Below are 12450 nucleotides of genomic sequence, written 5' to 3'. Positions count from 1 at the left end.
TGTTGGAGAGGATGTGGAGAAAGGGGAACTCTCTTACACTGTTGGTGGGAATGCAAGTTGGTGCAGCCACTTTGGAGAACAGTGTGTCACATGTTTTAAGAAGACAGTTAGGAGTGACCCCTGGTTTTTGTTCCAAGAAACTGGAATTCCATTGGGATTTATAATTAACTAAGAGAGATAAGACTGTGAAAGGAACAGAGCTGGAGAACAGGTTGAGAATTTGGCTTCAGATGTTTAATTTGAAATGCCTGATAAATTTCTGAATTTAGAGGTCAAAGGAGCCATTGGTTTAGTTCTAAATTTGAGATATGCCCGTGCTGAAGACACTTATTTGAGAGCAGTAACAAGTTCAAGAAATACTCTGCAGTGCTGGAGAGAGCTGTATGAACAGTTTGTCAGAAGATGGAAGAGCCAGCAGGTCAGGCAGAGAACTTCGTGCTGTGGGCAGAAGGAAGGGGTGACCAGTTCTCCCTGCTGGATCACAAGAGAGGTGTCAGAGATTTCACCGAAAGGGAAAATTGGCTTGCTCAAGGGACACTCCAAGCTGAAAACTTACAGGCTCAGAGATGGATAATATCTCAGTTTTGAATGTTGTGGGAGTCCAAGTATTTTGGAAATACCAGAAGATTGAGCAATGCTGTTCAGGGAACAGGATGAGAGCAGGACGAACTGTGACTCTTTCCTGATGAGAGAAGCTAGGCTCAGACACTTTTACAGCTCAATTAACTGTCCGTATGTTAGTCTAATAGTAAGACAAAATAAGTTCTTTCATGTCCTTTTAATTTTGTTTTTAAATAATTCACTTTCATTGTATTTTACAACATCACTGGTACATAATAACTTGTCAGGAAAGTTAGTCTTTCACCCCAAATAGTTTGAAAAGCTCAGATATAGAATATGAGAAGAGGACCTGGCTAAAATTAAGACTGGAAGTAAGAAGCAGGACACCCAGGCCATTGTGTGTCGTTGTGTTATGTGGATGTTATCTCATAAGAAATCCAATATGTTTAAAAATATATTTAAAAACCCTTAGAAAGATATATCTCAAGCATGTGCCAAAATTTGCTAATGTACCGGGACACCCAGGTCGCTCAGTCAATTAAACATCCACCTTTAGTTCAGGTCATGATCCTGGGGTCGTGGGATCGAGTCCCACATCGGGCTCCCTGCTCAGTGGGGAGCCTGCTTCTCCCTCTGCCTCTACCCCGTTTCCCACTTGTGTGCTTTCTCTCTCTCTCACTCTTTCTCTAATAAATAAATAGAATCTTTAAAAAATTCACTAATGTACTAACAAGCCAACCAGCAAATTATTGACGCAATAAGAAATGTGGGTTTCAGTAAAGGTGTGCAACCGGAGGGGTGGCAAATTTGGGAACCAGAGTATGTGCCAGGTCGGAGTGATCACCATTTCATTTCACAGATCTGTAAAAAGCCAAGTGCATTTTTTTTTTTTTATACAGGAAGTCTGTAGAAGGATGATCAGAGATGCCAGGTGTGCAGACATAAGGTCAGAAGAAGAAAAACAATGAAGCAGCTGATAGAGATACAACTGTGTCTGTAACTGGGGTAGCGCTCACTAACAGGAAGGCGTGGACGCAGCACCCAGAGACCTGATTTCCAGCATTGCTGGGGTTTTCCCTGCTGAAACTTATGCTGATGATACACTTCTCCCATTTCTTACTTAAGAATATTTTATTCAACTTGTTGATACCAGGAAGAGTGTTTGGTTGGAATGAGCTATAACGTTTCATTTTAGAAAGAAAACAGGGTCTGCCGTGTGAGGAGGGAGCTAAGGGATCAGGACATGTTTTCAGTAGTTCCTGTATAATTTGACGAAGGACTTACTAAAGCCATGAGAGAAGATAAATCATGACTACACAATCTAAGCCAAATTAGGAGTTAAACAGCACGCCATTAGGGGGAAAAGTCGTTTTGCTTTAAGGCAAAGAAGAATCACCAACTGGACTTCGGGCTTTCTCCGGACCCTGGTGGGTTTGTGCCAACAGCTACAGGGCAGCGTTGTGAATGGGAATTAAAGGGGGATGGAGTACATTAGTACTTTAGTACATTACCTTAAAGGGGGATGGAGCTCAGACCTGGGAGTATATGTGTCAGGAGGCCTCATCTATGTGGGGGACGTGGATTCACATTCCTCAAAGTGTCACACCACCGGGGAAGCACCAGAACTGCCTCTGGGTCCTGCAGGGGCGGCTCTGCAAGGGGCACCGAGCATGACGGGGCGGGGGTGAGGGGAGGAGCAGCAGCTCAGTGAACCAGCCCGCGCTCCACGTTTGTCTGGAAACCATTCTGACTCTTCTTAACTGTGTGCCTCCCCAGGCTTCCTGAAAATTCCGGCTTAGTCACCTCAAGAAGGAAGTAGTAAATTCCTTGCCAACAAGGCCTGTGTGAGATTGGGCTGTAGAGCACTTTGGAAGATTGTATGGCCTTAAGTAGCATTCAAGGAAAATTAGCTAGATGCCCATCATGATAGCACAATCTCCTTTGTTTTCTTTTTGCCTTATCATGTCTCTGTGTCATCCACAGGGAGAAGAATATTTTCACACTGTTTGAAACATACCTGCCCCAGATAGGCTCCGATGGTTGGGTGGCTAACCCAAAAAAGTCTGATAGAGCAGAATAGTGAAAGAACGACCCTTATATAATTAAAATGCTTTATTTAGACTCAAAATGCCAAAACATGCACATATCCATGCATATTTTCACTTGGGGATAAAGCTTTTACTTTAAGTATTGGCCCACGTGATTGGAGACCTTCAGACCATATTTAGCATAAACCCATAACTCATTAGCAAAATTCTCACAAATTTATGGACGAGCGGGAACTTAGAGACACCTGCAAAATAATCTAAGCAAACGACACTTCTAGGCTTTTAGGATTTTCCTTTCTTCTGTGATTTTCTTGCTCATATTTTATTTTTCCAGAGCACTCCATCTGCCTCTATTAGACACAAATAATCTTGATTGCAATAACATCTCACCAGGCTGTACTACAGAATTACACGTCACCAGCAGGATGATTAGGATCATCAATGCAACTGTCACACTCGGTTCTGAGGACAGACGTAGACAGTGTAGCCTGGAAGGGCTGAGCCACACAGACACCCCAGGAAGTGATGTGCTGGACACGAGTGTTGATTATGTTGAGGAATCAGCCAGGGAGCTTTTCCCGGGGAAGAGAGCGTGCTGGCTGTAACTGTTTATATAAAACACACGTTCCCTGCTTACAAGCTATTGTCACAGTCATGTACTTAATGATAACCATTTTTCCTTTGGGGGATGAAACATAATTTTAACAAATCAGGAGATTTTTATTCTAGTACGGGTTAGGTCACTGGGCAGAGAAAAAATTCTAATTAATAGAACCGACTCTCCCAAGTAGAAGACAAGCTCTGGGCTCACTGGATAATTTGCATATTCCCAGGAAAAAAAACAAAAACAAAAACAAAAAGCCCCTCAGTTGTCCAGATAAAAAAAAGTTCAAGGCACATCAGTTTGAAGAGTTTTAGATATTGTCTCAAATTACATGGCTTGAAATAATAGGTTTAAAATAATAAAATAACAAAATAAAATAACATTTAAAATCAATTCCATTTAGTATTTGTAGTTCAAATTATGACGATCAGATGTTAGAGTCAGGGGAGGTTCACACTGGGACCATTGCAGGGTCAGTGGGCTGCGAGCCCTGAGCCTTTTGAGACTTTCCAGAACATTGTGTTGCACTTCAGTAGCAAGTGTGATGTCATTACTGGTTGTTTTAGGTCCATTATTAAAACAAAATTGTATCCATTAAAAACTTGAACACGTCACCATGAAAACAAAGCAAAACTACAAACCATGATTTAAATGTATCTAATGTATAATTAATATAATAAGAAACTGGTTTTAAATTTTGGGAAAAAATCAACAGTTCTGGTAATATTGATGGATCTTCTCATCACTGGAAAACCCCGTTCTTGATATTGAAATCTTGCTCTTTCTTTAAAGCCCAGTTCGGATTTTCTTTCCCCTTTTCTCGTCTCACTTATTCCATTTTTTTTCCTTCAGAAAGAATATATATATTTTTTCTTTTGGCTCTGATAACTCTTAGTTTATATCCTTTTAACAGATTTGGTCATCGTGCGTTGTCATAGTTTCCTTTCTCTGTTCATGTTCCTACCCTTCCCACCTCTCTATAAACTATCAGCTTACTGGTCATGATTTTCCCACTTTTCATGGAACCTGGTATATAGTGGGTTTACTACTTATAGATGGTTTACTACTTATAGATGCCATGCCTGCGTCTTCGATAAGACATGGCCAGTAGCTTTGGATCCTATTCTCTACTCATCCAGGAAAGCTAACCATGACCACTTTTCAATTTGATTATTGTCTTCTCATAAAAATACATATATATATATATATATATATATATATATATATATATATACACACACACACACATATATATACACCCCACACACACATATATATGCCATATATATATATATACTTTTCTCTTATTGCCAAGTGTGAGTTGTTTCATTGTTTGTTTGTTTGTTTGTTTTGGGAGAGGGTGTCAGTAAAGAGAGGCGGGGGAGAAGGAGAGAGAGAGAATCCCAAGTGGACCCTATGCTCGGCACAGAGCCCAACGCAGGGCTCAGTCTCATGACCCTGAGATCATGACCCAAACTGAAACCAAGAGTCTGATGCTTAACCAACTGAGCCATCCAGGTGCCCCAGTTTTTTGTTTCTCAACCAAGCATTGAACAATGTAGCATGTAGACTGACTCATCCGTTTTCTGGACTGGGAGGAAAGAGAAAGGTCTTAATCCTTAGAAATGCTGTCCATGTCAGGACTGGATTGGTAAAAAGACAGAAAAAAATATCTTGTCTTTGACAACTATAGCTTCCCTCATTAATTTCAGGGGTTTTGTTAGACCACCTTGATTGCCACAGGCATTCCCAGGACTCTTTTGAGGGCAGTCTTCACTTCCTGATTCCTCAGACTGTAGACAAGCGGATTAAGCAGGGGAGTCACCACAGTGTAGGTCACCGCCACCAGCTGATCCTTGTCAGAGGCAGACTTGGATCTGGGCCTCAGGTAGATAATGGAGGCACAGCCGTAATGCACAAAGACCACCGTGAGGTGGGAGGCACATGTGGCAAAGGCCTTCCTTTTTCCCTCAGCTGAGGGGATCTTCAGGATGGTGTTAACGATGAAGCCGTAGGAGATGAGAATCAGCAGGAAAGGCACCATGATCACCAGGATGCTGAGGCTGAAGAGAACCAGTTCCTTCACATGAGTGTCTGTGCAGGCTAACTTAATAACGGGCGCCATGTCACAGAAATAGTGGTTGACCCTGTTGGGGCCACAGAAAGGCATGTCACAGATGAGGTTGGTGGCCACCAAAGCAATGAAGAAACCCGTGACTCCAGACAGGGAAACCAACCCCAACCCTAGCCTTTTGTTCATGATGAGTGTGTACCTCAGAGGGTGGCAGATTGCCACATAGCGGTCATACCCCATCACAGCAATGAGGAAGCAGTTGGTGCAGGCAAAGCCGAGGAAGAAGAAGAGCTGGGTGGCACAGGCCACAAAGGAGATGCTCTTGGTGGCCGAGAGCAGGTGGGCCAGCAGCTGAGGGATGATGACAAATGTGTAGCAGGATTCGGAAAAAGAGAGAATGAACAGGAAACCGTACATGGGAGTGTGCAGAGTCCGGCTACAGCGGATAACGGCCATGATGGTGGCATTGGCCAGCAGGATGGTCAGGTACAGGAGAAGGAAGACCACAAACAGCAGCAGCTGGAGCTCCCCCAGGCTGGAGAAGCCCACCAGGATAAACTGGGCAACCATCGTGGTTCTGTTGGAACCATGCATCTGGATGACTTCTTTCTGCAAATGAGTTTGGGAGACACAATGATGAATATCTTCCCGATGACTTCTCTTTCAGTGTCTTCTCTTCAGGCCCAGAGTATCAATAAATCTCTCTGCCTCTTTCTCTCCCTCTATCTCCCTCTCCTTCTGATGATTTTTATAGGAGAAGATAGGAGAAGATACTCCTTCTGATGATTTTTATAAGAAATTATTAATCTCCAATAATGAGAGAATGATTAGTTATATTATAGAAATGTACAAGATGAAAAGAAACAACAACAGAAGCTACTTTGATATTCCCCAAGATGACATGAGGACATGAGAAAATCTCCTACCATAATAAGAGAAAAGATAAGATACCAAGCCATATTTAAGATATCAACCTGTATTTATGGTAAGGTTGGAGAAGATTTGGGTTTGCTGTCTGATATATTTTTATATTTTCAAATATTTAACAATAAATCTATTTTAATTTGATGACTCTAAATATACTTCACTTTTTTTAATATAATTTTTTATTTTTTATAAACATATATTTTTATCCCCAGGGGTACAGGTCTGTGAATCACCAGGTTTACACACTTCACAGCACTCACCAAAATACATACCCTCCCCAATGTCCATAATACCACCCCCTCTCCCAAACCCCCTCCCCCCAACAACCCTCAGTTTGTTTTGTGAGATTAAGAGTCACTTATGGTTTGTCTCCCTCCCAATCCCATCTTCTTTCATTTATTCTAATATACTTCACTTCTTTTTTTTTTTTTTTTTTTTTTTATATTTCCACCTCCTTTTGTTGGAAAAGATATTGTCCAAACATAAATAAGAATGATTTACTGTTTCCAGATACAATAATACTATTTTTCCAAAATGAAAAATAAATGCTTTTGGAATGACTACATATCTATATTACACATTATTGATAACATCTGCTAGTGCAGATGATTACTAGCAGCATGATATGCCTGTCCTCTGACCACTACCCATCACAGTAGATGGCCAGCTATGATAGACGCAAGCAAGAAAAGAACATGTGATGGTCAGATACAATCAGAAGACAGGTGCAATGATAAAGAAACATCATTTTTAAAGTTCAAGGACAATTCCTGGCAGAGAATAGTCTAAGAATCCAACTCATCACTTGACCTACACCAGAAGGTATCTTGGAGGGTTTGGAATGAGGATGGTGTGGTAGAGGAAAGGTAGATTGCTCCTCTTGCGTTGGGAAATGCATTGCCACTATTCCCTTGGAACGGGGCTTTGGAGGGCACATCTGTCAGAGGCAGAACAGTGACCTCCCCAGCCCTGGTTTGCTTCAGAAAACAGACCATCTCTCCACGGCTATTTCCACATCACACCCTTGGAAATCTTCCCACCAGTGCATCATCCAGCTAAGACACAGGAGGAAGTAGTACTTGCCTCTTGAAAGCAGTATTTCTCAGGGTCTGACTTCAAACATTTCCTTCCCTTAATTTTATAAGGTGCCGTGTTATAACACAGGCTTTCATTCAGAGGGAGACAGTTATCATGTGTAAGGTATTTTATTGCTAGAAACGTTAGCAAAATACAAAGCGTACCTATTTCATATTAAAATAACACTCAAAGCCTTAATCCTCTTACTTTCAGGTGCAGGTTCAGGAACTCAGGAGAAACCCAGTACAACACGTGTACCTCTCGGCATCGCTCAACTTGTTGGCTCCTCCAGTGGGTATAAAGCATAAGGAAGGCATAGCTTCCCGTGAGGCGCGTGCATGTTCCCTCTTCCTCACCTCTGCCGTGGCTCCTTTGTCTAGGTAGCTCCCCACACTGGCCATCGTCACCCTTTCCCTTTTTATGGCACTTTACAGAAAACAAGATGCTTTCATGTACGCTACCTCATTTTGGCCTTCCCCACCCAGTAGATAGCACGAGTGTCTTTGGATCCTTCTTATAGGTAAGGTGAGAGCACCGAGTGTCCTCTCCTGAGCAGAGTAACCTGGGAGCAGCCTCGTCTTTGCACTGAAGGTGTTAAATTGAACTCCTCTCCTGTGTTTGTCTCCCTCTATGGACTATTCGCTTCCTACAAGCTAGGACTGATATTTTTATTAATAGCTGAATCCCTAGCATAAAGCATAATCTGTAGTTTATCATAGGCTCATTTTTAAAATCTGAATAGAATATTTTAAAAAAAAACTAAATAATATGTTCAAGTAGTCAAGTCAGTGCGAGAATTTAAGTCTTCTAGCTTCTAATTCACTTTCTACCCACCATATTTTTTTCAGATTTTTTTTTTTTAATTATTTGAGAGATCAAGAGAGCACATGAGCAGGAGGGAGGGGTTGAGGGAGAAGCAGGCTCCCTGCTGAGCAATGACCCCAGTGCAGGGCTCAATCCCAGGACCCTGACATCATGACCTGAGCCAAAGGCAGACACTAAATCAACTGAGCCACCCGGGGACAACCCCTCCCCCCATGCGACTGCCATTTTATGACAGAATCTGTCCCACACATTTTTTTCCAAGGCACTAAAGCAGGCATGGTCCCATGTTGCTTATTCAAGTAAAAACTCATTTTGCCCTTTCTGATTTTCCTGGAATATTTCACTTTTAATTCTTAAATTTTCCTGAATTATTAAATTTTAGAATATGAGATTTATTATCTCTAAACCTTGGGTTGGGAGGTGAGAAAAAAGAACCAAAAGAATAGCAATAAGGTAAGCCCACGATCTGGTGAACACACTCAAAGATAGGGAATGTCAAGGATCTTGCTTAATTTTAATCACAGTTTTGCGACTCAAACCGTTTTCACTATCTCCCTAAAGCATCAGCTTATTTTTCTGTGATTTAAGCAAGAACTTGATTGTGTCTAAGATAGCTCCTGTTTAGGGCCACAATATTTATGTTTTCTCATGCCACTTCACATACTTGTATGACCTGTTGTTTTCTACATTCGAATCCTCATCATTTCCCACAGCCTCCAATATACCTTCTCTGACAATTACAGTCCCCATAGATGCTTATTTAGAGATCTTGAAATCATATGTATGGTGAGTAGGTTGGACATTATCTTGTAACACTATATGTACATTATATATGGAGTACAGATTATTATATATACCATATTTCCATACTAAATACTACATATTATATAGTATATTACACACAGTATAGTGCATTATACTATATATCCTACAGTTTAGAATATAGAGTGAATATAGCACATAGTACCATGTTTAGCATAGTATATATGTAGTATCTAGTAACGCACACACTTTCTGTAGAGTGTTTCTTTGGGGCAGGGACCATAGCAATATATTCTGAATGACCTACAGTCCCGCCACAGTACAGGGTACAGAATAGACCCTACAAACAAAAACCTAATACGAGATGGTGTGCTTTAATTCTACTTTTGTTTCTGAGTTTTCTCATAGACCATAATTTTTTCCCCTAGAATATGTTCTCTGCTATTCTATTAAAATCTGTATCATTCCTAATTCTTTTTTTTTTTTTTATTCTCAAAGTCATCTTAAAAAAGGAGAAATCTACGCTGATAAACTTTCCTGCCCCAGCCCCTTTACTTCTTTACTTCTGGGATTTCTCAGCATTCAGTTTGATGTACAGTGCGGCGTGTGTGTGTGTTCTGTTTGTGTGTGTACGCAGACTCAATCAGAGTGGATGCTTCTTTCATTTTGAGAAAAAAGCAAATTCAGTTTTACTTTGGTGCAGAATCTTTTTTCTTTTTCATAATAGTAAAAACTATTATTCAAATACATTCAAATTTGAACTCCTTGGTGGAAAATGTTTCTTTAGATAGTAACTGACTAAAGAAATACACTTACCCACTTAGGTTCAAGTGATCAAGAACGTTGACATATGACTTTGGGTTTAATGGCTCCCAGTCTTGTAGATCTTTTGAATATTGAAAGAAGGAGTAGTACAAGGTCACTTGTAAAAGCAATGGCATGTGTCCTGAAAGATTAAGTGACTGAGGAAAAAAAAAATGCACTGAAACATTTCATGATGAGTTTATCTGGACACTTAGTTGTCCAAACCTCTTTGAGTCTTAAGTAAGAGGCTGAAAATAGTCCATTCTATATTCATATGTCAATTCAGATTCTATAATTAAGTTGGAGAGTATTTCCAGTCTTCTGGGAGTCTAAGGACTAGGGCCCTTTGAGACCCCGGGGAGCTGACGGGAGACAGAAAATAAATGGCTGAATGTGGACAAAAGCATCTTATCTAATACAAGAAGAAATAATTCAGATTGTAAAAAATGTCCCTCTCTGTAAAGCACAAAAAAGGAAGCAAGTATTTTTTTTAGCATGGGGGGAATTCAGTTACTTTCAGAAAAAATGTTTACAAAACACCAGGATGTCAAGAGAAACCAAGTTTTCCAACCCTAAGGTTTACATGAAGATTGATTTAACAAATGAAGGAAGTAAAGACAGGGTGGGCGATTACGCAGGAAATCTCTGTTTTACTTCTCTACCAAAAGCCTGAAGAAGTCAGACAACTGTTTTTTTCAAATGTCCTTCAGGGAGTTATTGGGAAGACTTTGATTCAGCAACCCTTCACAGAGTGCAGTGATTTGCCAAGCATGACATTACACATCACAGTGCCTCAAAGATAAACCGATCATACCGATCATTCCAATTTCACAGGGACAAATGCAGCATGGCTATCTACAAGGGGCATGCTGAGGCACCAGGACAGTGCCAGGGAACATCAGGACCACTGGAGAGATGGCCATGTCCCGGTGAAGACCCTCAGACACAACCAGGGCTGAGACTCATTCCATGACTTTGTGAACAAAACCATTAAGAATGAGAAACTTAAGTAGAAACTACTGTCTTTTTTGTGCCAGGACATTCAAGAGGGAAGGCTGGGCTCCCCAATCTGGGTATTTCAGTAAACCATCCTTCTGAAAACAAGTGAAATTACGGGGGAAATATTCTAAAAATGTTCATTAATAGCAAGCTGAGCAAAGATTCCTATGCTAGGAATTTTCAGGATAAAATCTGAAAAAAAGCAAGAATCTAGAAAAGTGAGTGGAGTGCTGGAAGTTCCTTTCACACTGAGGACATTTGCTTATCTGGAAGGAACACAAATCCAAGTTGTTGATTTGAGGGAAGCGCAGGACAACCTTGACAGAAATGAAAGTCCAGCACTCACCTAATGAGGGTCAAAGAGTCAATCTTCTACTTTAAGCTGTAACTGAAGGATGCTGCCTTAACATAAGCACGAAGCAGAATTAAGCTCACTCCTTAGCTCCCTGTTAGGAGGTACTCGTGGAAAAATTACCTCAAGGCTGGCCAAAGACACTGGGTCAGGGTGGGGAAAATACATCCATTCAAGAGAGGTGAAAAGTTAGACTTCATCAAATTTACAGCTCAGATTTGTATCTCAACTTGGTCTAGGAAAGCTTGAGCTCTGAATTTAATTTGCAGTAGATCTAAACTTGTAAATTTATAGTAAACTTACTGTAAATTTTTAAAGGACCTAAACTGGTAGTCCTTCTAAACATCTACCATACACAAATATGGATTACCTCTGGAGAAAGGAAACTCTGCTTAGTTTCTAGAAAAGAACAAAATTGAAATGATAAAAATAAACACATTTCTTCACAGATGGGATGATTGTCTATACAGAAAATCCCAAGTATTGCATGGAGCACTAGGTATTGTACATAAACAATGAATCTTGGAACAAAACTAATGATGTATTTTATGGTGACTAAAATAACACAATAAAAAAAAAAGGAAAAAAAAATAAGAAAATCCCAAAGAATAGATTTTAAAAACTTCCTGGAACTAATAGGTGATTAAAGCAAGATCCCAGCATATGGAGTTAATACACAGAAGTCAATTTTATGAAATTATAAAGTACTGATGAAAGAAATAGGAGATTTTAATAAATGGAAAAATAGTCTATGTTCATGGATGGGAAGACCCAATATTGTCAAGATGTTAGTTCTTCCCAATTTGATCTATAAATTCAAGGTATTCCCAATCAAAACCACAAGTTATTTTAGAAATATTAAGGAACTAATCATCAAGTTTATATGGAAAGGCTAAAGACCCAGGGTAGTCAACACAATATTGCATGTTAACCACATTTTCTGATTTATGTATCTGTTGTTTTACCTTTTGGGACCTTGACCAGGGAGGGACTGACCCCCTGGGGTTAAAGGATTCCAGTTCCTGGAGACAACAAATGGCTTTCCTTAGAAGATGCTTTTCAAGTGCAAACAATCTAGGGCTCATAGTCCTAAAATATTTGCTTTTTAGGCTCTTTACATGATTTCCCTGTGCTGGGTATCCCAGGGCCAAGCACTAGAAACAAGAGGTGGCTCTACACCCAGGAGCTCACTGAAATTATTAACTGGCCAGTCCTAAACCTGCATAGCCTGCTTACCCCGGCTTGCCCATTCCTTCCCAAGAAAACAAACAAACAACAACAACAAAAGGGGATCTTTTGCAGTTCCCCTAACCCTCTCTCCCTCTGACTCAAGTCAGTGTTTCTTGGTATGGCCCTGAGTGACATGGTGTACCCCCTTCCCCACAGGAACTGTGTGTAATAAACTATCTTTTCAAAG

The 12450-nt window shown here is 40.4% G+C and overlaps 1 protein-coding gene across 1 annotated transcript; it reads right to left on the bottom strand.

The window, feature by feature from the left end:
* Positions 1-4933: 4933 nt before the first annotated feature.
* On the bottom strand, positions 4934-5881 carry LOC132026254 (olfactory receptor 10T2). Its single transcript, XM_059414165.1, has one exon. The coding sequence runs from the start codon at positions 5879-5881 to the stop codon at positions 4934-4936; it is 948 nt and encodes a 315-aa protein (XP_059270148.1).
* Positions 5882-12450: the final 6569 nt, after the last annotated feature.

Source organism: Mustela nigripes, chromosome 10 (assembly GCF_022355385.1).
Source record: "Mustela nigripes isolate SB6536 chromosome 10, MUSNIG.SB6536, whole genome shotgun sequence".
Taxonomy (NCBI): Eukaryota; Metazoa; Chordata; class Mammalia; order Carnivora; family Mustelidae; genus Mustela; species Mustela nigripes.
This window is presented reverse-complemented; position numbering and strand designations above follow the sequence as displayed.

Coding starts and splice junctions, on each gene's coding strand:
- LOC132026254 (XM_059414165.1), bottom strand. CDS start 5,881: ATGCATGGTTCCAACAGAACCACGATGGTTGCCCAGTTTATCCTGGTG.